This window comes from Tachyglossus aculeatus, chromosome 3 (assembly GCF_015852505.1).
Source record: "Tachyglossus aculeatus isolate mTacAcu1 chromosome 3, mTacAcu1.pri, whole genome shotgun sequence".
In the NCBI taxonomy this organism is placed as follows: Eukaryota; Metazoa; Chordata; class Mammalia; order Monotremata; family Tachyglossidae; genus Tachyglossus; species Tachyglossus aculeatus.
The window spans coordinates 85,360,031-85,384,048 of record NC_052068.1 but is presented as its reverse complement, the minus strand read 5'-3'; the positions used below and the strand labels follow the sequence as shown (position 1 = coordinate 85,384,048).

The 24,018-nt window shown below is 42.3% G+C and overlaps 1 protein-coding gene across 3 annotated transcripts in view; it reads left to right on the top strand.

Annotated features, from left to right (window-relative positions):
- The window catches only part of ME2 (malic enzyme 2), a 53,888-nt gene extending 30,224 nt beyond the window's left edge, over positions 1 to 23,664 (top strand). For all 3 annotated transcript variants that reach the window (XM_038743646.1, XM_038743647.1, XM_038743648.1), the window contains 9 exons: positions 2,279 to 2,388; positions 2,494 to 2,591; positions 3,939 to 4,052; positions 8,545 to 8,659; positions 12,139 to 12,281; positions 14,916 to 15,018; positions 18,548 to 18,618; positions 19,811 to 19,909; positions 22,337 to 23,664. In XM_038743646.1, coding sequence (XP_038599574.1) covers positions 2,279 to 2,388; positions 2,494 to 2,591; positions 3,939 to 4,052; positions 8,545 to 8,659; positions 12,139 to 12,281; positions 14,916 to 15,018; positions 18,548 to 18,618; positions 19,811 to 19,909; positions 22,337 to 22,501 — 1,018 coding nt within the window. In that variant the 3' untranslated portion in view covers positions 22,502 to 23,664. The remainder of the gene's footprint in view (positions 1 to 2,278; positions 2,389 to 2,493; positions 2,592 to 3,938; positions 4,053 to 8,544; positions 8,660 to 12,138; positions 12,282 to 14,915; positions 15,019 to 18,547; positions 18,619 to 19,810; positions 19,910 to 22,336) is intronic.
- The last annotated feature ends 354 nt before the right edge of the window (positions 23,665 to 24,018 follow it).

Sequence of the window (24,018 nt, the reverse complement as noted above, 5' to 3'; positions counted from 1 at the left end):
TAAGTGAACCCACATTTGGAGAGGGGATTCATTCATTCATTCATTCAGTCGTATTTATTGAGCACTTACTGTGTGCAGAGCACTGTACTAAGCGCTTGGGAAGTACAAGTTGGCGACATATAGAGACAGTCCCTACCCAACAACGGGCTCACAGTCTAGAAGGGGAGACAGACAATAAAACCAAACATTTCTATACTACACCTGGTTTTCCAACAGGGAAAGTCCTCGATCTGGTTGCGGATTGCCTATTTCACGTCGGGTTGGAATCGTTGAGTTGGATAAGTAGATATTGTGGACTTCGGTCGGGTTCGGAAGAAAGGTCTGCTCGTGTGAATCAGATATGGATGCAAAATACAGGACCTAGGAAGCCCTGTCCTACGTACCCACGTGGACTGAGCTGAGAATTTGGGGGCACCAGCCTTTTGATTTGCAATGAACTGCTCCAGACATAGATGAAGGATTAATACCAACAGGGCAGTTGATGTCTCTTGATTTAGCAGGTGGTCTGTTCCATAATTAAGACTAAATGGAATCAGATTTCCACCAGGTTATTTTTTGAATCCCGACTGCACCTTTTACCTCCCGAGGGTAGGAAGAAGCAAGCTTTTGCATGGAGAATTCACCAGGCTTGTCTCTGGGCTTGTAGCTTGAGTTGGAAGGGACTCTCCTAAATGACCAGAAACAAATTCCTATACCAGCGTCCTGGTCCTCTGTTAGAGTCTCTCTAACTCTAGCACAACTGAGTGGAATAGATTGAATGAGCTTGGATGTATCGGACAACACCATTTTTTTCCATTGAAAATGAGGAAAGGGTCAGACAAAGCACCTTTAACGCTTTCACAAGTGACCATTCTGTCTACACTAAACTAGTCTTGGGATTAAGCGCTCAATAAATAAATATGACTGAGTGAATTGATTGACAGAAAAATTTGCTTAGTAGCTGCCAGAAAATAAGTCTGTGGTATTTTTGACTTGCCTCATTGCTCATATCATTGGTGCTTGTTCTTTGGCCAGCTCAAATTGGAGAAGATTGGCTTCATGTGCTCCCTTCCTTCCTTCCTTTCTCCCTCCCTCCCTCTCTCTTTTGCTGCCAGAAATAATTGCCCACCCTTGGACTTGTTGACATCTCACCTTATTAGTCATTTTCACAAAAATGAATAACCCACACAGGAAGAAAAAGCATTTGAGAAGCAGTTTGGTGATGATGATACATCTTGGGGGTCCTTTTAACGCTTGATTTTAGGAGTTCATTCCACTGTTTGAAATTTTAAAGAAAGAAAGATACTTTGCTTTTTTGTGCTCTAGGTCTGTATCTTGTTATCTGAGGATAGTGCTCAGAGAGGAAGATTTTTTGCTTATGGAACTAAGCAATAAAGTAGGACACGAAAGGCCAGGAGAACGTGTCTACCAACTCTTTTGCATTGTGCTCTCCCAAGCGCTAAGTACAGTGCTCTGCACACAGTAAATGCGTAATAAATACCATTGATTGATTCTTTTTCTCTCTATCATACCAGGTGGCCTCTAAAGTTGCTTCATTTTTTAAAATGAGAAGAGCTCATACCAGGCAATATCCCAGGCTAATTTGCTTAGTTATTCCCCACAGTGTTGTATAAATAGCTCTTCTTCATTCACTGTTATTGGTACTGTTACTAAGAATAATGCTTTGAGGGGAACAAAATTTATCCAAGAAATGAAATGGACTCGTCTCTTCTTTCTCATTCCATTGTGTTGAAAATTTGGCAGTATTTTATTTTTCCTTTTTGAAACTAAATCCTAACTATATGAGTTTAAGGAAAGACGATTTTCCCCGTATTTTGAAGGGTAAACACATTTAGGTAAGTGGCACAGTAGAGGGTAAAGTTGACATAAGTTAGAGTTTCTTAATGATTTGGATTTATTTGTAACATTTTTGTCTCATGCAATCTCTGAGCTGGACTTTATGCCTTTCAAAATAGAGGAGAATCAAGTCTAGCACTTCGTATAAGTATTATTAGAATTATCTATATCAGGATGAATATTTGAGTAATTATTTATTACCTAATCTGTCTCTGTAAATTATTAGGTAATAATTAACTCTCTCTCCCTATGTAAAATATTAGTATTACACCCAGCCTGTCTTTGTAAATTATTAGGTAATAATTAACTCTCCCTCCCTTTGTAAAGTATTGCTATTGATTTTGTAGAAATATGTTTTGTGTATATGTAACCAATTCTTGGATAATAGCAATATTTAATGGTGGTCATTGTATTTAAAATCATACTTTTGGCTTTCTTTTAGATATGGCCAGAGCACACTCATTCAGTTTGAAGATTTTGGAAACCACAATGCCTTTAGGTTCCTGAGAAAGTATCGAGAAAAGTATTGTACTTTCAACGATGATATTCAAGGTAAAAAAAAAATCATGTTGTTACTTTTAAAAAAAACCCAGTTCAAACCAAACTGTTTTAATGGGCTGTCTTTCATTTTAAGAAATTGATTCATTTTATGTTTAGGAACAGCCTCAGTGGCTCTGTCTGGTCTCCTGGCAGCACAGAAAGTTATTGGCAAACCAGTCTCAGAGCACAAAATTTTATTCCTTGGTGCAGGAGAGGTGAGTTGTTTTTGTTGTTTTGCTTTTTTCATGGTATTAAGCACTTACTAGGTACCAAGCACTGGAGTAGACACAAGATAATCAGGTTGGACACAGTCCTTGTCCCACATGGGGCTCTCAGTCTTAATCCCCATTTTACAGATGAGGTAACTGAGGCACGGAGAAGTTAAGTGGAGGAGCTGGGTTTAGAACCCAGGTCTTTCTGATTCCCAGGCCCATGTTATATCCACTAGACCATGCTGCTGCTCTTCAGTAGATTTTAGTATTGCAAAGTAGTAACCTTGGAATAGAGTATTGAAATATAAGTTTCGCTGCCTGGAACATGGAAAGCATACATAGTTCCATGCACGGGCAGAAGGAATGGATGAAAAGGAATAGCACCTAAAATCAATCAGTGGTGTTTATTATGCGCGTACTGTATGCAGAGCATTGTACTAAGTGCTTGAGAGAGTGCACTACATCAGAGTCAGTAGACACGTTCCCTGCCCACAGCAAGCCTAAAGATGCTTCTCCCGTGACATTTAAACCTCGAAGCCCATCATCCATGGCAAAAAAACTGGGTGAGGGTGGGGATTAGAGATTGGAAAGAACAAAGAGTTGCCTCCGCAGCTCCGGATATGACCTTCAGCTGTTGAAAAAATGAAACTCTTTGTCCATAGGTTGTAGAATGATCTGGAGGTCTTCCCAATCATTTATCATTAAGGGGCTTAAAGTAGCGCCTGGTTGGGGTGGGCGTACAACGACTGGCCCAGGGCCCCCATCTATATTCACCTTCAAAAACTGGCATTTTGTGCAGATACAGGCAACACTCCTCTCTGAGCTCCGCAAATGGGCAAAGATGCTGCCAACTCTCCAGTGGTTGACAGACTTGCTGAAAGCAGACGGCTTCTGGCAGCCCACAAGTGGTGCTAGATGTCATCATCATCATCATCAATCGTATTTATTGAGCGCTTACTATGTGCAGAGCACTGTACTAAGTGCTTGGGAAGTACAAATTGGCAACATATAGAGACAGTCCCTACCCAACAGTGGGCTCACAGTCTAAAAGATGTCAAGTTTTGTTCTGGGACGTAGGGCTTCTGTTGTATCTTGCCCAGCACTAAACTCTCCGATCATCGCATAGATGTGCACTCATTTGTCAGTTCGTATTTTATGCCTGCCTCAAATTTCTATCTTCTCCTTTTCCCACCTCCATCTTCTCTCCCTCAACTAAGGGAGAGGAGGAGCAAATCCAGTATGTTTAATGTAGCAGGAGATCTTGCTTGACAACAATAAAACAATTTCTTATAGAAGTGAAAGCCACCAAAGCATGTATTCTAATTGAAAAGTTTGTATTTTGTTGATCAGGCTGCTCTTGGAATTGCAAATCTGATAGTAATGGCTATGATAGAAAATGGTGTTCCAGCAGAAGAAGCGCGTAAGAAAATCTGGATGTTTGACAAGTTTGGCTTATTGATTCAGGTAAAGATTCATTCTGATTTTGTAGAAGCAACTAAACATTGACTTTATAAGGCCATTTTTGAACTTCTTTTTAGTGTGCTACAATCCAATCTGCCAAGTATCTCTGCAAAATGAAAATTTAGTATCTAATGTAGTTCAAAGTTGGACTATCAGGGTCCATTTAGTAGAGCAATGATTAGGAGTTAGACTGTTGGATTCTTCTCCAGGAATTCCATCGTCATTAGGTGAGGCATGTAAAGATGATAATAATGACATTTATTAAGCAAGGACTATATGCCTAAACACTGAAATCAATATAAGGTCATAAGTTCAGACCTAACTGCCCCACACAGACTTCACAGAGAATGAGACCCTAATACACCAAAGATGATAAAGGACTTCCCATTGGATACTAGAGTGTTAATTGAAACAAATACTGTGAGGAAAATCTTATGATGGGTCATTTTTTAATACGACTTGCCTGTGAATTTATTTGCCACTCAATACTAAGCACTTGGGAGGTGATTAGAAGCATAAAACCTGACCTCCCCGACTCTCAAGGAGTTTATAGTCCAATGGGGGAAGATCAGCAGATGTAAACTAATCAATATACTCTTCTTGTCCTCCCACTCTCATTGAGGCAAAGTGCCCAAAAGAGAAGTAAGGCCAGGGAAAGAGCTCAGGGGAAGACAGTGATGAATGTAGTAATAGAACATTGAAAACCATTGGAAACCTCTACATGGCCACAATTCGGAGAACACTGTCCTAAGAGAGGAAACAAATTTGCAGTTTTCCCAGCACCACTTCTACCTTTTTCTCTTCCCTTTTCAAATTAAATCAATCAGTCAATGGTATTTACTGAGTACTTACTGGATACGGGACTTAAAAGCCAATGGAAAGAGGTTTCTTTTTTAAACAGAGGTATATGGGCAACTGTTGGAGCCTTGTAAGAAACGGGGAGACAAAAACTGCATTTTTTTTTTCTTGTTAAATAAACCGGGAAGGAGAGAGAAGTGTGGACTGGAGTGCAGAGAGGTTGGAAGCAAAGAGATCAGCAAGGAAATTGATACAGTATTCGAGGTGGAATATATAAGTACTTGATGGATACAAGCAAATCACGTTGGACACAGTCTCTGTCCCACATGGGGCTTACAGTCTGAATCCCCATTTTACAGATGAGGGAACTGAGGCCCAGAGAAGTGAAATGATTTGCCCCAAGTCACACAACAGATTAGAACCCATGATCTTTTGATTCCTAGGCCCATGCTCTATCTGCTACGCCATCCTGCTTCTCTGATGGGGTCAGAGGTGCAGGTGGTGGGGGTAGATTTAAGAGGATATCTCCTTGGGGTGCTACTGGAAAAAATGAAAGAATCAAAGAGGGGGCTTAAGGGGAATGGGACTGGAGAGGTTCTGGGGAGATTTTAGAGAGATCGTGCCTGATGGTTTCGATTTTATCAATTAAAATAAGTGATGAGGTCACGGGGGAAGAGATGGAGAGGCAGAAACAGGGTTTAAGGAAGGTGTTAAGTCTGGTACAACTGGCACAGACAGTGGCATGAGAGTTGATAAAGCGTGGAGAAGTATTGTATAGTATTGTAAAGGGTGGAGAAGTATTATTGTTGATAAAGGTTGGAGAAGTTATTTTATTTTGTTAGTATGTTTGGTTTTGTTCTCTGTCTCCCGCTTTTAGACTGTGAGCCCACTGTTGGGTAGGAACTGTCTCTTTATGTTGCCAATTTGTACTTCCCAAGCGCTTAGTACAGTGCTCTGCACCTAGTAAGCGCTCATAAATACGATTGATGATGATTGTTCCTGAGTGGAAGAGAGGGCATAATTAAAGCAGGTGAGGATAAGCAGGGAATGTATCTACCAATTCTGTTGTATTTTTCCTTGTGCTTAGTACAGTGCTGCACACACTCTAAGAGCTCAGTAAATACCGTTGATTGATTGGCCTAATGCCTTTAATCGGGTTTAAAGGGAAGAGGTGAAAGCAGTCAGGAGGCTCCAGCACTATTCCATCAAGTGGGATAAACAAGATTACAGAAATGGCATGTATAGGTGTAGAAAGAAAAGACCATGGCATTTTTCAGTCTCTTTGTAAATGGAAGCTGCTCCATCCTCCCGAGGTCATTTTGATTTCCTTTGTCCTGTATATCTTTTCCAGCTTTTACACCGTTCCTGAAATGCAGCAAGTCCGAAAACAGTATTCTAAGTGTGGAAATCCTAGCTTTGTAGCATGGCAAAGTGATGCTTTTGTCAGTACTTTTCCCAATGATAATGATCTTTAGGGGGGCTGTTTTTGTTTTTTGGTTGTTTATTATGGTAATTGTTGAGCACTCACTATGCATCAAACACTGTTCAGTGCTGGGGAAGATACAAGTTAATTAGGTTGGACACAATCCCTGTCTGGCATAGGGCTCACAGTTTAAGTAGGAGGAAGGGCAGGGATTTAATTCCCATTTTATAGTTTAGGAAACGGAGGCACAGAGAAGTTAAGTGATTTTTCCCAAGGTCACACAGCAAGCAGTTGGCCAAGCCGGGATTAGAACCCAGGTCTTTTGACAATCCCAGACCCATGCTCTTTCCACTAGTCCACACTGCTTCTCCCTTATACACTTGAACCAGTGATTAAAGGAGTAGTTAACCGTGACTCTAAAATCTTTCCCGAGTGGATCGCTCAGAGGCTTGTCATCATTAAATTGTGTTTGGATGATGTTTTTCTTAGAATCCTCATCATTTATCCTCATCAGTATGCTATTTCATCCCAACAGTATAATATTCCACCCCAACCTGGAAAAGCTGAATGCCATCTTCCCAGATATATTAAAGATTGTGCACTCCCACTTCCAGATCATTTAGTGAAAATGATATTTAAGGGGACACTATACTCCATCGGGAAAAGTGACACTTATTCCTAGCCCTTGTTTTCCTCTTTTAGCCAGTTTTCCATCCTTGAAATAGTGTTTCCTTTATTCATTCATTCATTGAGTCATATTTATTGAGCGCTTACTGTGTGCAGAGCACTGTACTAAGTGCTTGGGAAGTACAAGTTGGCAACAACTTTAATCCCATGATTATTGAGTTTTATACATCACTTAGAGTTTCCAGCATTTGTCTCTTTCTTGAGGGTATAGCAGAATGGGACAGAGGGCACAGGAAAAGAAACAGAGGAGACAAAGCATACACAGGGTGTGTAATAATGATAATGATTGTATTAATAATAATAATGGCATTTATTAAGCACTTACTGTGTGCAAAGCACTGTTCTAAGCACTGGGGAGGTTACAGGGTGATCAGGTTGTCCCATGGGGGGCTCGCAGTCTTAATCCCCATTTTACAGAGGCGGTAACTGAGACCCAGAGAAGTGAAGTGCCTTGCCTAAAGTCACACAGCTGACAAGTGGCGGTGCCGGGATTTGAACCCACGACCTCTGACTCCAAAGCCCAGGTTCTTTCCACTGAGCCACGCTGCTTCTCTATTAAAGTACTTATTCCGTGCCAAGCACTGTGCTAAGCACTGGGCTAGATATGATAGGTTGGACACAGTCCCTGTCCCACAGGGGCTCCCAGTCTAATTGGGAGGGAGAGCTGGGGATCTGAGAAGAACAAAAGACAGCAAATTGGGGTCAATACTTTATTTTTTTTTAAAAGAAGTAAAGTATATTCAATTCTGCCCTCCTTGTTTTGGCCAAATCTGAATTAGGGAATGTTTCTGTGGCGGGAGCCTATTTAAATATGGGGAGCATGGTGGCAGAAGAAGCATCTCACGTTTGTATGCCCATGCACAAGGCATCAGAATGGATGAGTGCTGCAGTGCAAAATGCTTCTTAACCCGAAGTTTTGCAAAAATGCGAAGTTTTGCAAAAATGCAAGCCTCTCATTCTAGGTGAATTGAGTGTTCAGGGAGAAGCTAAAGTTGAAACAAAAAGAGGTCGTTGCTCTTGTTGTAATGACTCTGCTAGACACAGCACCTCTGGAACGAAGCAAGCAGAAAGAAAAAATTGAAAAAATTACTAGTAAAGAACAAAACATAAAATTCCACCTCCTCTCCCCAACCCTGCTGAATTGTATGGTAGCTGTGTTTCGGGATATCTCTGCAAACTACCAACTCATCCTACTCTACCTCCTTGTAGATGATTCTGTCTAGGACCACAGAGTCAGGGAGTAGGAGGAGGAAAATAAGTGTGTTGGATCGTCCTTCTGATTTTTGCCTTTTATCAAATATCCTCAAATTAATAATAGTAATGATGATGGCATTTTCTAAGCGCTTACTAGGTGCAAAGCACTGTTCTAAGCGCTGGGGAGGATACGAGGTGATCAGGTTGTCCCACGTGGGGCTCACAGTCTTAATCCCCATTTTACAGATGAGGTAACTGGAGCCCAGAGAAGTTAAGTGACTTGCCCAAGGTCACACAGCTGACAGTTGGCGGAGCCGGGATGTGGTATTTCCACTGAGCCACGCTGCTTACTATCAAGCACTTCTAAAAGTTGCATTTTATTTTGAAATATAGGAGCGAAAAGAGGGCATAGATGGTCATCAGGAAGCGTTTGCGCACCAGGCACCCGACCAGCTTCCCAATACTTTTGAGGATGCGGTGAATATACTGAAGCCTTCGGCTATTATCGGTGAGTAAAGTTTCATTTAAAACATAAGCGTGATCATGCTCTGCTGTCATCACTCTGTAGGAATGTTTTTTTACGGTACGTGCTAAGTGCTGACTATGCCAGGTACTCTGCTAAGCACCAGGATAGATAGAAGCTAATCAGGTTGGACGCAGTCAGTCCCACATGGGGCCCACTGTCTTAATCTCCATTTTACAGATCAGGTAACTGAGGCCCAAGAAGTGAAGTGACTTACCCGAGGTCACACAGCAGGCAAGTGGCAAAGCTGGGTTTAGGTTAATTCATTCAGTCGTATTTACTGAGCGCTTACTGTGTGCAGAGCACTGTACTAAGCGCTTGGGAAGTACAAGTTGGCAACATATAGAGACGGTCCCTACCCAACAGTGGGCTCACAGATCTCAGGACTCCCAAGTCAAGCTTTATCCACCAAACCCCATGCTTCTTCTCTGAATGTTTTTTAAAATGTTTTCGCATGTTAGAGAAGCAGCGTGGCTCAGTGGAAAGAGCCCGGGCTTTGGAGTCAGAGGTCGTGGGTTCGAATCCTGGCTCTGCCAATTGTCAGCTGGGTGACTTTGGGCAAGTCACTTCACTTCTCTGAGCCTCAGTGACCTCATCTGTCAAATGGGGATGAAGACTGTGAGCCCCCCGTGGGACAACTTGATCACCTTGTATCCCCTCCAGCGCTTAGAACAGTGCTCTGCACATAGTAAGCGCTTAACAAATGCCATTATTATTATTATTATTATTATTATTATGTTTGTTTACCTCCTGACCCTTTGGCCATTACATCTCTAAATTTTCCTTTCTAATCTGGTTTCCCATAAGACTTGGGGGAACCTTTCTTCTCTTTAAACTAGGACCCAGCCCTCTTAACTCTTAATTGTCCTCAAAATTAACTGTGCTTTGGCCATTATTGCCTCCCACCGATGTTTCCCTCACTGTGGAGCTTATATCCAACTACTGAATTCCTTCCCTATGTCAGTCTCTGTCCTCTTTCATTCACAGAATTTTCTGTTAAACCCCTTCGCTGTTTCTTTCCTTTTTTCTGAGTCGGTGGTTTCTAGGTAGCTTCACACTAACTAACCCTTGCTTGGCCTCTCTTTGAATTCTTCCCCTCAATCCCCGTCCATCCTTTTTGCACTCAGCTTTGGTTTGTACAACTGGGCCTGCTTTTATCTTCACTAGTCTTTTCTCAGGTGGAAGGTGAAAATTATGAATTTAAATGGATTCTTCTCTTCCTGCCCCTCCCTTGCAGAATCAGGATCTTTTTATTACCCTTTCTGCTTTCGTTTCTACTCAACATGCGCTCCTATTCTGCAAACCCACCCGTGGTTACTCTCTTCCTACTGCAGCAAGCCCGAACTCTTGACCTTAGCTTTGAGGCTATCCACCAAACTTGCCAGCTTATGTATCTGCTCTCCTTATTTACTACATCCTAATTCTTGTTCTGTGCTGCAGCTAAACTTTCTGTCCCTTTCTTTCCCACATTCTATCAATTTCCAAAACCCGTTCTCCTACGTGAACCTTTCTTCCCATTCAAAGTCGACCCCCGGCCCACATCCTTCCCCTGGCCTGGAATGCCCTCCCTCGGCCCATCCGCCAAGCTAGCTCTCTTCCTCCCTTCAAAGCCCTACTGAAAGCTCACCTCCTCCAGGAGGCCTTCCCAGACTGAGTCCCCTCCTTCTTCTAGACTGTGAGCCCACTATTGGGTAGGGACTGTCTCTATATGGTGCCAACTTGTACTTCCCAAGTGCTTAGTACAGTGCTCTGCACACAGTAAGCGCTCAATAAATACGATTGATTCCTCTCCCCCTCCCCATCCCCTCCGCCCTACCTCCTCCCCCCCCCACAGCCCCTGTATATATGTTTGTACAGATTTATTACTCTGTTTATTTTACTTGTACATATTTACTAGTCTATTTATTTTATTTTGTTCATATGTTTTGTTTTGTTGTCTGTCTCCCCCTTCTAGACTGTGAGCCCGCTGTTGGGTAGGGACCGTCTCTATCTGTTGCCAACTTGTACTTTCCAAGCGCTTAGTCCAGTGCTCTGCACACAGTAAGCGCTCAATAAATACAACTGAATGAAGGAATGAATGGCACCAAAGCCCTCTTGAAAACTCACCTCCTCCAGGAAGGTTTCTTTGGTTTAATTCCGGTTCTGCCATTTGTCTGCTGTGTGACCTTGGGCAAGGCACTTCACCTCTCTTGGCCTTAATTACGTCATCTGTAAAATGGGGATTAAGATTGTGAGCCCCATGTGAGGGACAGAGTGAGTCCAACCTGATTAGCTTGTATGTGCCCCGGCACTTAATAAAGTGTCTGGCACATAGTTAACACTTAACAAATACCATTAAAAAAAAAAAATCCCCACCTTTCCGTTCATTCATTCCCATCATATTTGTTGAGCGCTTATCGTGTGCAAAGCACTCTACTGAGCGCTTGGGAGAATACCATATAACAATAAACAGACGCATGTCTTGTCAACACAACTGCCGCCCTTTGAATTTATCTTTATAATGTAGTAGTAATAGTATATATTAAACTGTCCCCCTTCCGTTCTCCATCTACACCCACTCCCTTGACGAACTCATTCACTCTTTTGTTTCAACTACCACATCTACGCGAATGATTCCCAAATTTAGATTGTGAGCCCTCGATGGGACAGGGACTTTATCCAAATCTGATCATCTTTTATTTACCCCAGTGCTTGGCATATAGTGAGTGCTTGATGAATACCATTGTTCCTTTAGTTGTTTCTTTTTCCTCACTCATTCCTCATTCATCCTCTTTCCATATCCTGCCTTTTTGCAGCTTTGTTCCCTCTCCTGCCCCCGTTCTTTGAAAGTAATGTCATTCTTCAAGAAAAGGGAATGTGTCTCTCGCTTATATTCTCCAAAGCACTGAGAACAGTGCTATGCACAAAGAACTAAGAAAACAGTATTGGTGATGCATCCATTTTCGTCCTTTGCTGGTCTCCAGCTCCTTAATTAGTCCCATCTCTGTCCCCTTTTTCCTCTTGTCTCCCCTTCACAAGTGCTGGAGAAGTTCTCAGTTCATTCCTCTCCTTTTCTCCTATTCCCTTACCTTGGCTTCCTTCCTTGAGTCCTCGCAATAAACATTAGCTCCAGGTATTATTGTCCCTATTTTACAGTGGAAAACAAAGACAGAGAGATTGTTTCCTCCTAAATCCTCGTTTACTCTGGGACTGGAAAAGAAGTCTTCTGGATCCTAATCTTGGCCCCTATCTCCTGCGTGTGTTGCCTCCTTTTCTGTGGAAGGTAAAGCACGAAAACAACAGGAGGCAATCTTTTTTAACGCTAGAGCCAGTTTCAGTTTCGCTTATGAATTGCAGTTAGGTTATTCACACTGTCTACACAGTGACAGTTTCTCTTCTGTTTTAAAATTGACACGGTGGACAATATACTTAAAATAAACGCTGCTTTCTAAGAGGGTGCTGGTTGTCTTTTTAATGTAATGCAGGAGTTGCCGGAGCCGGGCGACTTTTCACGCCAGATGTAATCAGAGCAATGGCTTCCATTAATGAACGGCCTGTAATCTTTGCGTTGAGTAATCCTACAGCAAAAGCTGAATGCACTGCTGAAGAGGCATATACACTTACCGAGGTAACGACGACAGATAAGGAGCTGATGTATTGTGCGTTGTAAAGCATACAATTTCTACATCCCATTACGGCAAACCAAAAATGACAATAAGCACTGGTATCACGAGGCACATGACTTTTCAAGCTTCTACTTAGAGTTATCTTCTTTTCAACCTAGAAGTCAGGCCGTTCGTAATCGTTAGCGATCTATTCAATTATTTTAGAGTCATCTGCAAGTTTTAAAAGTTTACTGAGAAGCTTTCTTGTAACCTTTAATTATTTTTAGGTGTTCCCACTCCAGAGAGTAGGAATTCTCTGAGGATTCCTGCACTGCTTTTGGCTGTTGCCTCCTACATTTGTAAAATGAGTGAAGGCTTACAACTTCCCCGCCGCATAGTGGTGTTTGCTTTACAAATGTTCATCTTCCAATTTGAGATTTCTTTAGATTTTATACACTATATGAATTGACCCATACCAGGATAGTATATAAATGCAAATTGCTTCTCTGGACTGAGACTGCTTATATGGTTTTCTTGTATGTGGTGAGATTCCAATTCGCTTTTTTGTACTACAAGTAAATATCCTTTAGAATGCATTTAATCATAGGTAAAAGGAGGTACATTTCAGTAGCTATTAAAATCTTCCATCTTTTTTTAATTCCTCTATTTTTTTCTAGCATTAACAATAATATCTTGTAGTTAACCTCCAAGGACTTTCACTTTACAGAATGGTTCCACTATAAGTTGAGATTCAGGATTAGGGTTTATAAGCTTGGATTGTAGTTAATATCTCTGAAGGGCCCTACCCTGGGTGACCTGACCAGTAGAAATGATGGTCAGCGTCAGCATTCTCCAGATCTGGAGTTTATCTGCTGCCGGTTTCCCGGGCCCCGAGCAACGAATCGGTAGTATTTATTGAGCGTCCCCCACAAATAGAGTGCTTTATTAAAAACCCGGGAGACGTCAGTTGAATTAGCGGCTTCCCTCAAGGAGCAGTGCCATCAACCCAAAGGTAGACCAGAAATGGCGTCCCAGGAACTTCAGAGACCCACCCTACCAACCCAGGAACCACTTCAGGACTTTCCTTTGGCCATATTTCGTCCATAGCGGAGGAGAGGCAACTGGGGGACATCCTTAGAGCATCAAGACATCATTTCCTATTTCTTTCCAAGTTGATAGTGGCAGGCGACACTCCAAAGCAGCACCAGGGCGATAAGCCTGATATTGTCCAGGGCCTCTACTGATACTTCAGCCACACACTGAGGCTCATCCACGGTGGGGTGAGAAGGGAACGAAGCAATCCCCGGATTCTCCAGAGCGCCCATGACACTGTGCGTCAGAATTTAACTCATAAGGGCTGTGGCAGGAGAACTAGGGGCTCCAGGAGCCTCCCACTTCAGAAGGAAGGAAGGGTAGGTGGCATTATTTTACAGATGAGGAAACATAGCTAGCGACTTGCCCAAAGGGCTACAATTAGTCAACACATTCCACGTGCTTATAGTGTAGTCTAGGCCTGCTAACATAGGGTCATCCAGGGCCCTCTGCAAATGTTTTATATACCTTAATCCAAAGAAAGACTATAAAACTGACCCGTGGGGCAGCACTAACATCAGTGTACTAGTGCTCACCCCATCAAGACAAGCGGCGTCAGGCCTCCGACCAAACCATAATCTCCAGATGCAGGTGAAATGAAATCTGTAAGCTCATCCTGACCTTAATATCTAAGAGGTGGTCTTGGACATCGCCATTTACAACCTCTTGGTTATTCAGGTATTAAGGACCCACAATGGGTATTTATTCTCCTTTCTTCCTGGCCATTGCCATTTAGTTATTCAGGTATTGAGGACCCAGCATGGGAATCTATTCTCCTTTCTTCCTGGCCTAGCCTTCTTTACTATTTTTTTTTTAAACTCTTCTACCTTTGTTGGAAGAAAAGATAAAGGACGGTAAAACATAAATAAGCCCACTTTCCTTTTCGTTAACCACTCTGATGAAAGATGTGATAGGGGAAAGGGTCAAAACCGCATAGGAAGTTTGAAAATTATGTGAGCATTGTATTCATTTGGGCTAACTCCTATTAGCACCGATAACTGAGAGTTGATTGAACTTTGGAAAACTACTACTGAACTACTGTACTTTTAACTGTACTTGTGAACTGTAACTTTTTTGTTTGTTTGCAATCTTGGGGGAGATTGAGCCGTCCAAGAAAGCCCTTAATATAGCACTTGTCCTCCTAGGGGGAGAATTAAGGGGTGGAAGGAGGCCATTCCTTTCCCCATCTACGAATGGCACATTGTGCCCACTGACTGTATCTTTAAGGGATGAATTCAGTGTATTACTTTTAAATTCACAGTTTAATTCCTATAAATTTTATCCTGGGCTTTTTTGATCCAAAAATAGGCTGTGAAAAAATGTGAAGTCTTTTGGAACAGGAAAATCAGTTGTCCCATTTGAAAGCTGTTATGCAAGTAAATCTGATTTTCTGTGAATTTTCCAGTTGTAATTTTTTTCACAAATACTAATTTATATTGTAATATTATTTGACAGAACTTAAAATGTTTAAAATTCTACGCACATCATTGCATTTTGTGTCCAATTCACCCTGGCATTTTGTTTCAAGTAATATAGTGTCAGAGGTCCCAATTTTTTTTTAACAGGGTCGCTGTTTGTTTGCCAGTGGCAGTCCATTTGGGCTTGTGAAACTAAGTGATGGGCGGTCTTTTATTCCAGGCCAAGGAAACAACGCCTACATCTTCCCAGGTAAACTCTCGTGTGGATATGTTTTGTAGTTATACAACTAGATGAATCCAGTAACTTGTTCACAAGTTAAACAGAATCTTCAAAGTTTCAAAATAAAACTTTTTTGCACATAGTCTCCCAGAAGATTATACAAATAGAAATCCCCACCCCACCCGCCCGGTGTGTCAGTGGACAACAAAACGTATCGCTGTCGCTACAAATGTTGGATTTTTTTTTCACTCCTAGGATTTCTGTGATTAGATTTGCAAAATTTAGGAATTGGTGACTATTTGAATTTCAAATGAGTTCGTGAATCTCGTGGCCCGTGATGGAAAGATTAGTTGCCCAGTCATTTCTAGATATTCATTAGGGAGTTTCAGGAGAGAGAGGGTAATGCACAAAAAGTTGCAGGGACACTATATGTCCATTAGAGGGCGCCATGTAATAATAATAATAATAATAATAATAATAATAATAATAAAATAGTGGCATTTATTAAGCGCTTACTATGTGCAGAGCACTGTTCTAAGCGCTGGGGGGATGCAAGGTGATCAAGTTGTCCCACGTGGGGCTCACCGTCTTAATCCCCATTTTACAGATGAGGTAACTGAGGCGCAGAGAAGTTAAGTGACTTGCCCGAGGTCACACAGCAGACATGTGGTGGAGTAATAATAATAATAATAAAAATAATAATAATAATAATAATAATAATAATGGCATTTATTAAGCGCTTACTATGTGCAAAGCACTGATCTAAACGCTGGGGAGATTACGAGGAGATCAGGTTGTCCCACGGGAGGCTCACGGTTTTAATCCCCATTTCACAGATGAGGTAGCTGAGGCACAGGGAAGTGAAGTGGCTTGCCCAAAGTCACACAGCTGACAATTGGCGGAGCCGGGATTTGAACCCACGACCTCGGACTCCAAAGCCCGGGCTCTTTCCACTGAGCCATGCGTGTAGACAGCCAAATTCGGGCTGTATTAGTAAAGAGCTTCCCTTTGAAGGAGAAAAAGACACAGTCTGTACTCCTCTGTGTGTGTGTCAGGCTGGGCATGCTTCCGTCATTCCCAACACCTGACTTTTTGGTTAATCATCCCGATGTGTCCTGGACTTCCTCCCGACCCTTTCAGGAGGCCCAGTGGAGAAAAGAAGTGCAAGTGCAGAGTGGCCAGAGGCCCAGAGTGGGTAGTTGCCCATCCTCTTTTGGCATTAATAAATACATTCTGACTGAGAAACTGCTTTCAAAATGATTCACAAGGTGGTTGCTAAATAGAGCGCAATAGAGAATGTCCATGATAAAATTTCATGCCATAGAAACGAAGATCCATCAGAGATGTGAAGTTAGCAATCCCAGGAGCTTAGGGGGATCTGTTCCTTTTTGGGTGGTATTTAAGTGCTTACTCTGTGCCAGGCGCTGTACTAAGCGCTGGGTTGGACACAGCCCTTGCCCCACACAGGGCTCACACTTAATCCCCATGTGACAGATGAGGTAACTGTGGCCCAGTGAAGTGACAGAGCAGGAATTAGAACCCAAGTCCTGTGACTTCTTTGCATGAGGCCACACTGTGCCCCGTAGCAAGAGGTCCCATTTGCTGTCCCTGCTTTCCAGATCTTCACAGATGAACCCCCTGTTGTAGTTTTAGGTGCATTTCCAGAAGCACAATGAGTAACACATGCGGTGCTAAAACATTGCCAGGGAATCAGGGAAACTTCACCCGACAATATGAGCCTGTGTGGAAACAGTGTGCTTCAGTGTCAGAAGAGACAGCGAGTACTTACAGCTTGAGTTCCCTCATCTGTAAAAAGGGGATTAAGACTGTCAGCCCCACGTGGGACAACCTAATTACCTTGTATCTCCCCCAGTGCTTAGAACAGTGTTTGGCACACAAGTGCTTAACAAATACTATCGTTATTAGTAGTAGTAGTAGTGAGTTTTTCTTAATGGAGCTTTTGCAGTAATATAACCCCAGCTTCCCAGGGTATGTTATAGCAGGTCTGGGTTTACCCCAGTTTCTGTCAATCATTCGTATTTATTGAGCGTTTACCATGTGCACAGCATTGTATTAAGTGCTCGGGAGAGTACAATGTAATGGTGTTGGTAGACACATTCCTTGCCCACAACGATTCTGTTGATTTGGGGCTTGGAGTGTGCGTATTTATGTGCCTGGGTAGTTTTTATAACCTGCACGCTCAAGAGTGGCGGAGTCTCCCGTCAGGAACAATGGATGAGCCTGGATCCTGAAACTTCAGGACCAAGAACCTGTGAGGAGGAATTGATTTTAGTACTAGTGACCGGTACCACACCCCTCTCTCAGTCAAGGCAGTCGTGTTTCCACCAAGGCACAGGGTTTTTTGGGGCAGAAGTGCAGTTTATTGTGAGGCACCTTTGTCAATGTTAGCAGAACTTGGACCAGAACACAAGCCCTCTGATTCCTAGAGCAGCGATCTCTCCATTGGGCCAAGTACCAGGGACACCTTAAATTGTAGAGCCCCAATGCCACCTTTTCTTCACTCTATAGTTCTCATACTGGGAAGAAGGAAAAGCAGCATGGTTAAGTGGAAAGAGCCTGGGCTTTGGGGTCAGAGGTCATGGGTTCAAATCCCAGCTCCGCCAATTGCCAGCTGTGTGACTTTGGGCAAGTCACTTCACTTCTCCGGGCCTCAGTTCCCTTATCTGTAAAATGGGGATGAAGCCTGTGAGCCCCCCGTGGGACAACCTGATTCCCTTGTACCCCCACCCCCCCCCCCGTTCCTTACAACAGTGCTTTGCACATAGTAAGCACTTAATAAATGCCATTATTATTATAATTAAGAAGGAGGGTCAGAGAGGACATTTGGAACTCTCTGCAAGCCCAGAGCTCGTGAAGAATTTGTTCCACCGCTGCCCAATTTGATTTGCTTATTAAAAAAGAAAAACTGAATGCATTTTTGAGGGCTCCCCTTTGGCATCCTCTGCCCCGGGGGTGTAGTTGTAGTGGTAATAACACTTATCAGGTGTCTTCTGGATGTAACACACGGACTCAGCACTTAAGGATACAAAATCAGCACTGACACTTTCGCCACCTAAAAAGGTGCTTTCACTCTAATGGAGAAGACAGACGTAAAAGTTAACCAACAAATTAATCAAATTAAATAATCGAATGTACAATTTAAGAAACTTATTTTAAGGGTAGGTATGACTAAGTGTGGGGATGCTGGAGATGTTGGCTGGCTTTGTGATTCAGAATATTTGGAATTAATCGTAGAAGGCATGTTAAAGGACTTGGAGTAGGGCTCTGATTATTGGAAGGGATGTGGCCTGGTTTTTGGGGGGGAGGGATGGAGTTCCAAACTTGGAACAGAGAGCAAGGGGGACAGAGATGGGGGAGAGTGAAGTTAGATTAGCTTGAGAGGAAAGAAGAGAGCAGATTGGAGAATAGTGGGTAGAGAGAGCAGATAAGTCGGGGAGAGTTGGTGGAGAATCTTGAAGTCAATAGAGAGGAGTATGCAAAAGGATAAGAGTTGCCTTTGTTAGAGAAAAATAAAGCTGTAATTATACTCCTTTCTTAGGTGTCGCTCTGGCTGTAATTCTCAGTGATGCTCGGCATATTAGTGACCATGTCTTTTTAGAAGCTGCAAAGGTAAAAGTTACTTTTTGGGGGAAATGTTCTTTGGTTTATAGAGTACAAAGTTGAAGATGAAATGAATCAGTTCTTTAAGTTAATAGAGGGAAATACTTTTGCAGACCTAAAGAAAGCTACCCGAGAAGCAGCGTGGCTCAGTGGAAAGAGCACGGGCTTTGGAGTCAGAGGTCATGGGTTCAAATCCCGGCTCTGCCACTTGTCAGCTGGGTGACTTTGGGCAAGTCACTTCACTTCTCTGGGCCTCAGTCACCTCATCTGTAAAATGGGAATGAAGCCTGTGAGCCCCCTGTGGGACAACCTGATCACTTTGTAACCTCCCCAGGGCTTAGAACAGTACTTTGCACATAGTAAGCGCTTAATAAATGCCATTATTATTGTTATTATTATCACCTACCTATATTCATTGCCTTTGTGACTGGCTTTCTGGATCTGCTTATTGAAAGAGAGTTTTCTTTTTATTTAACTTGCATTTTTTCCCAATAATTAATTCTCAAACTGGTGACACCATACCTATACACTCGTATTGCCTAGGTAGAATAATTTGTGGTCACATCAAAATCAAAAATCAAATAATAATTATAGTATTTGTTAAGTTTTACTGTGTGCCAGGCATTGTACTAAGCACCGGGGTGGATACAAGGTAATCGGTTTGGACGCCGTCCCTGTGTCGCGTGGGGCTCCCCGTTTTACAGATGAGGTAACTGAGGCACAGAGAAGTTAAGTGACTTGCCCAGGGTCACAAAGCCTACAAGTGGCAGAACCAAGTTTAGAACTGGCTCCCTGGCCTGTGCTTGATGATGATGATGGCTTTTGTTAAGCGCTTACTACGTGCAAAGTACTGTTCTAAGCTCTGGACCCCACTACACCATGTTGCTTCTCAGTGCCGATTTGTTTTAAGCAACACACACCCATTCTTCATAATTTAGTGAGATTTACTAAGTGGGCACATTCAATATACCAAGCGATACAGTTTCTTTTGACGTAGCGGAGGTGCCAAGCTCCCGTGTGTCGTGCGCCAACTGTGTCTAAAATATAGACTCAGCTCCTCTTCAGTTTGGTGCTCCATTTTCCTCTGTACTGTCTGGACTAGATCTCATTTGGGTCCTTCCTTTAGAAGCAAACTTTAATTTGGTGGTGTTCTAAAACCCGTGTGTTTTTGTTCGTCTGTCTGTGTGTTTGTTTTACACAGGCATTGACTGAGCAACTGACTGACCAGGAGCTAGCCCAAGGGAGGCTTTACCCCCCACTCTCCAATATTCAAGAAGTTTCCATTAACATTGCCGTTAAAGTAAGTGGCCGTGTGGTTCTCCTCATGTCATATATGACATATTAGACTGTGAGCCCACTGTTGGGTAGGGACTGTCTCTATATGTTGCCGATTTGTACTTCCCAAGCGCTTAGTACAGTGCTCTGCACATAGTAAGCGCTCAATAAATACGATTGATGATGATGATATATCGACTCTTCACCCAATTACTCCCCAGCTCGCACTCCGTCCTCTTTCCAAGCTCACCGCCTAATTGTTCCTCATTCTTTAGTCGCAGGCCTCTATACCCTCACTCATGCTGTTCTCCTGCCTAGATCTCACTTCTCCCTCCTCCCAAATCCTGTCAGACCCTAGCTCTCCCCAACTTCAAAACCCCCCTAAAAAGCCCATCTCCTCCAGGAAGCCTTTCCTAGGTCCCAACATCCTAGTAGCAGCCACCCAAAACACTTAGATGTTTCATTACGATCAGCCCTTATATAGATATGTAGATGCAATCCTTTTTTCATCCTGATGTAATAATAATAATAATGATGGCATTTATTAAGCGCTTACTATGTACAAAGCACTGTCCTAAGCACTGGGGAGGTTACAAGGTGATCCCACGGGGGGCTCACAATTTTAATCCTCATTTTACCAATGAAGGAACTGAGGCCCAGAGAAGTGAAGTGACTTGCCCCAAGTCACACAGCTGACAGTTGGCAGAGCAGCATTTGAACCCATGACCTCTGACTCCAAAGCCCGGGCTCTTGCCACTGAGCCACGCTGCTTCTCTACAAGAGATGTACAACGGCCTGTTATATTCTTATTTTCTTTTTTCCAATATTCATAAATAATTTTTTGTATATGTCTTTCTCCTCCAACAGACTGTAAGCTCCTTGAGGGCAGGAAATATAGTCCCTGCTTCCATTGTACTCTCCCCAAAGTGCGTGGTACAATTCTTTGGCCTCAGTTGTTCGGTAAATACCATTGATTAATGTGATCGGCTCAAATATACATCTTTCTACTGCTTTCTTGCCTCCTGCACCACGAGTCAATCAATCAATCAATCGTATTTATTGAGCGCTTACTATGTGCAGAGCACTGTACTAAGCGCTTGGGAAGTACAAATTGGCAACACATAGAGACAGTCCCTACCCAACAGTGGGCTCACAGTGACAGTGAAAGGGAAATAGCAGTTGTCCGGGAATTATATTCTCCCAAGCACTTAATACAGTGCTCCGCACTTAGTAAATAGCTCTGATTAGTTGATAAGGTTAAATCACTGTGATTTGTTGTTATGTAGTGAGGGCCTACCCAGAGCTATGGTTTCTGTATACTTTCATGCCCTTTGTTATCCTCAAAATTGAAAACTCCTTTGCATTCATCTCTTCCTGTTTCTTTGCATAGACAAGATAGTCTCCCTGGACCTTTTTTAGGTTTCTCACTGTGAGAACAAACGGCCCCTCAATGGGGCTATTCCCATTAGTCACTTCACTTCAGGAACTTTGTCATTTTAGCAGCCTCTTTGGAAAATCGAGTCCCTTACATCTCTCTCTCGCCCTCCAACTTTATTCTCTTCTGCTCCCCTCACTTCAAGCCCTCTTACCACAGGATTCTCCACAGGGAAATCCTTTTAGCTGCACATCGAACTGTTCTTGAATACACTGAGCTGGGCTTTTGGGGGTCTCTTCAATAATCAGTGAAATGAGAAACATAGCTTTCTAATTCTGTTGTCCTTCATCCCCCCCACATCTCTTACTGGTCAGCCGGGGAGAATTAAAGATGAAAAGAATTGAAGGGCAGTATCCCAGCTGGTTAGGGAAAAATGATGAACCGATGTGAAAGAGAAGTATGTTAAATAGCATAACCCCACATCCTAGTCATTTAGCAAGAATTCCAGGTTTTTTTAGGAGGGAAAACATGTCACGTCTCTGCATTTCTTACTGACTCAAGAATAAAGGAAATTTATGAAAATGATCTTTCGTCTAATCCTGAGTACCGTGAGTTTGTTATTTTTCCAAAGCATTTTCACATTTATTCGCAACATCCCGGTGAAGTAGGAAAAAAAGGAATGAACACCACTGCGTGCTTTGCCTTAGGTCGATCAGAAGGCCAGTGGTAGAGCTGTGACCAAGGCCCGGGTCCTCTGACTCTCAAGTCCACGCTCTTTCCACTATTTTTGTTGGTATGTTTGGTTCTGTTCTCTGTCTCCCCCTTTTAGACTGTGAGCCCACTGTTGGGTAGGGACTGTCTCTATGTGTTGCCAATTTGTACTTCCCAAGCGCTTAGTACAGTGCTCTGCACACAGTAAGCGCTCAATAAATACGATTGATTGATTAAACCATACTCCGTTGTTTCTGCCCAAAATTGTTTGTTTCCTTAACTTACCTCGAGCTTTCTTCTATTTGTATTTCACGTCTCAAACTGTTAGCAGTCGTAATCTACATAGCGGCCTAATTTATCTTTCAGGTTATAAAATACCTGTACGCCGAAAAGATGGCATTCCGTCACCCAGAGCCAGTAGACAAGAACCAGTATGTCAGATCGCGAATTTGGCGCAGCGACTACGAGTCTTTCATGCCAGATGTTTATGAATGGCCTGAAGCCGCAGCGAAGCCACCCAAATTTATCTGAGAGAAGCGCTAGAAGCCGACCACACTTCCAGAGCTGCCGGGAGCCCCATTTTCAGACCAAGTAGGGATGGTGTTGGACATTTGTAGCTTTTTCTGTACTTTTTATCTTATTTCACTTGGCATGACTTATTTTTCCCATAAACTTCCATAATTATATGGGGATGAAGGCCACCACACGCACATTGTCAGTGTTAACAAAAACGTAAATGACCGTATTTTAATTTTCCCTGGGAGCCCATACCACACCATGGATGTTTTAAAAGAAATATAATTGAACATATCCTTCTATGCTTGTTTTTCCCTTCCCTGCTGATTGCCAAAGTATTTTCTCTTGCCATTAGAAGTAGTCTGCCCAGTTCCCTCAAAGTTATTAATAATTCACTCCTGAGGGTGTGAGTGGTAAATGCTCTACTGTGTTTTGAAGGAAAGAATCCCACTAAGAAAGAGAGGCCAGTTTTAACCAAAGTGTATAGGGGAAAACACTGGTATCCAAGTATCTTTTTCGTTCATTCATTCATTTGCTCGCCTTAATAGTAGCATGTGTGAGTTTAGGCTGTTCTGTAAAATGTGCAGAAGAGTTTGCCCTGTTTATTTTTCTGAAAGGTCATATTGGTGGGGGAAAACGGAAACTGGACTCATCTTTTTAGAAGAATGAGCAAAACCCTCTGCTAGTCTTTTGAATACTGCATAGCATTGTAATGTGAGTTTGTTTTCTTCAGAATGATCTGAAATAACTTAAAACTATGTAAAATTGTCCTGGCTCAGATGTGCAGTGGAGAAATTACCTGACCAGAAAACGTTTTTGAAGGTTTCATTAGTCTGAAGGAAATTGTGATCGTTTCTGTTGCTTTACTATATTTTCCACTTTTTTTAGAACAATCTAATGCGTACGGGTGCAAGTAGTTAGATCTTTTTTCATTTCTTGACTTTTTTCCCCTATTTTTGTGTTTCTTTTGGTGAGCTGCATGTATTTGAAGTGATTTGTGACCTTTAGAAGCTTGTCACCTATAAAATCATCTAAAAAGGCCATGTAGAGGACTTTGTTTATCCAGTTCTCAGTTGATCCCCAGTTTCTCTTCAGTCTGAAGAATTAACTTTATAAAGTCACTTCCTAATAAATTTTTTTTAAATATTGCAACTGGACTTTTTTTCTAATTGAAGATTGAGGGTTTTTTTCCTAATTGACTTTATCCCTGAAGAGATTTAGAAAAGGTGTTTTACAGAGATGTGTTGTCGTGTATTCTGTTCGCGTACAAAAGCTATACAGTGACTAATTTTAGTGAATGACCCCATAGTCCTCTTGGAATAAAGTAGTATTTTTTTTCATTTCCTTACATAGAAAATATGGTCATGGATTTCTAACCATATATTAAAAATAAGGATTTGGAGAAAAAACTTCAGTTGAGTACATTTTGAGGCTAATGTTAAGTAATCGATGATTAAAATGTGTCTGATAGGGTTTAGAAAATTAAAGAGGGAAACTGGTTTTTATTTAAGTAGAGGTCTACATGGCCCAAA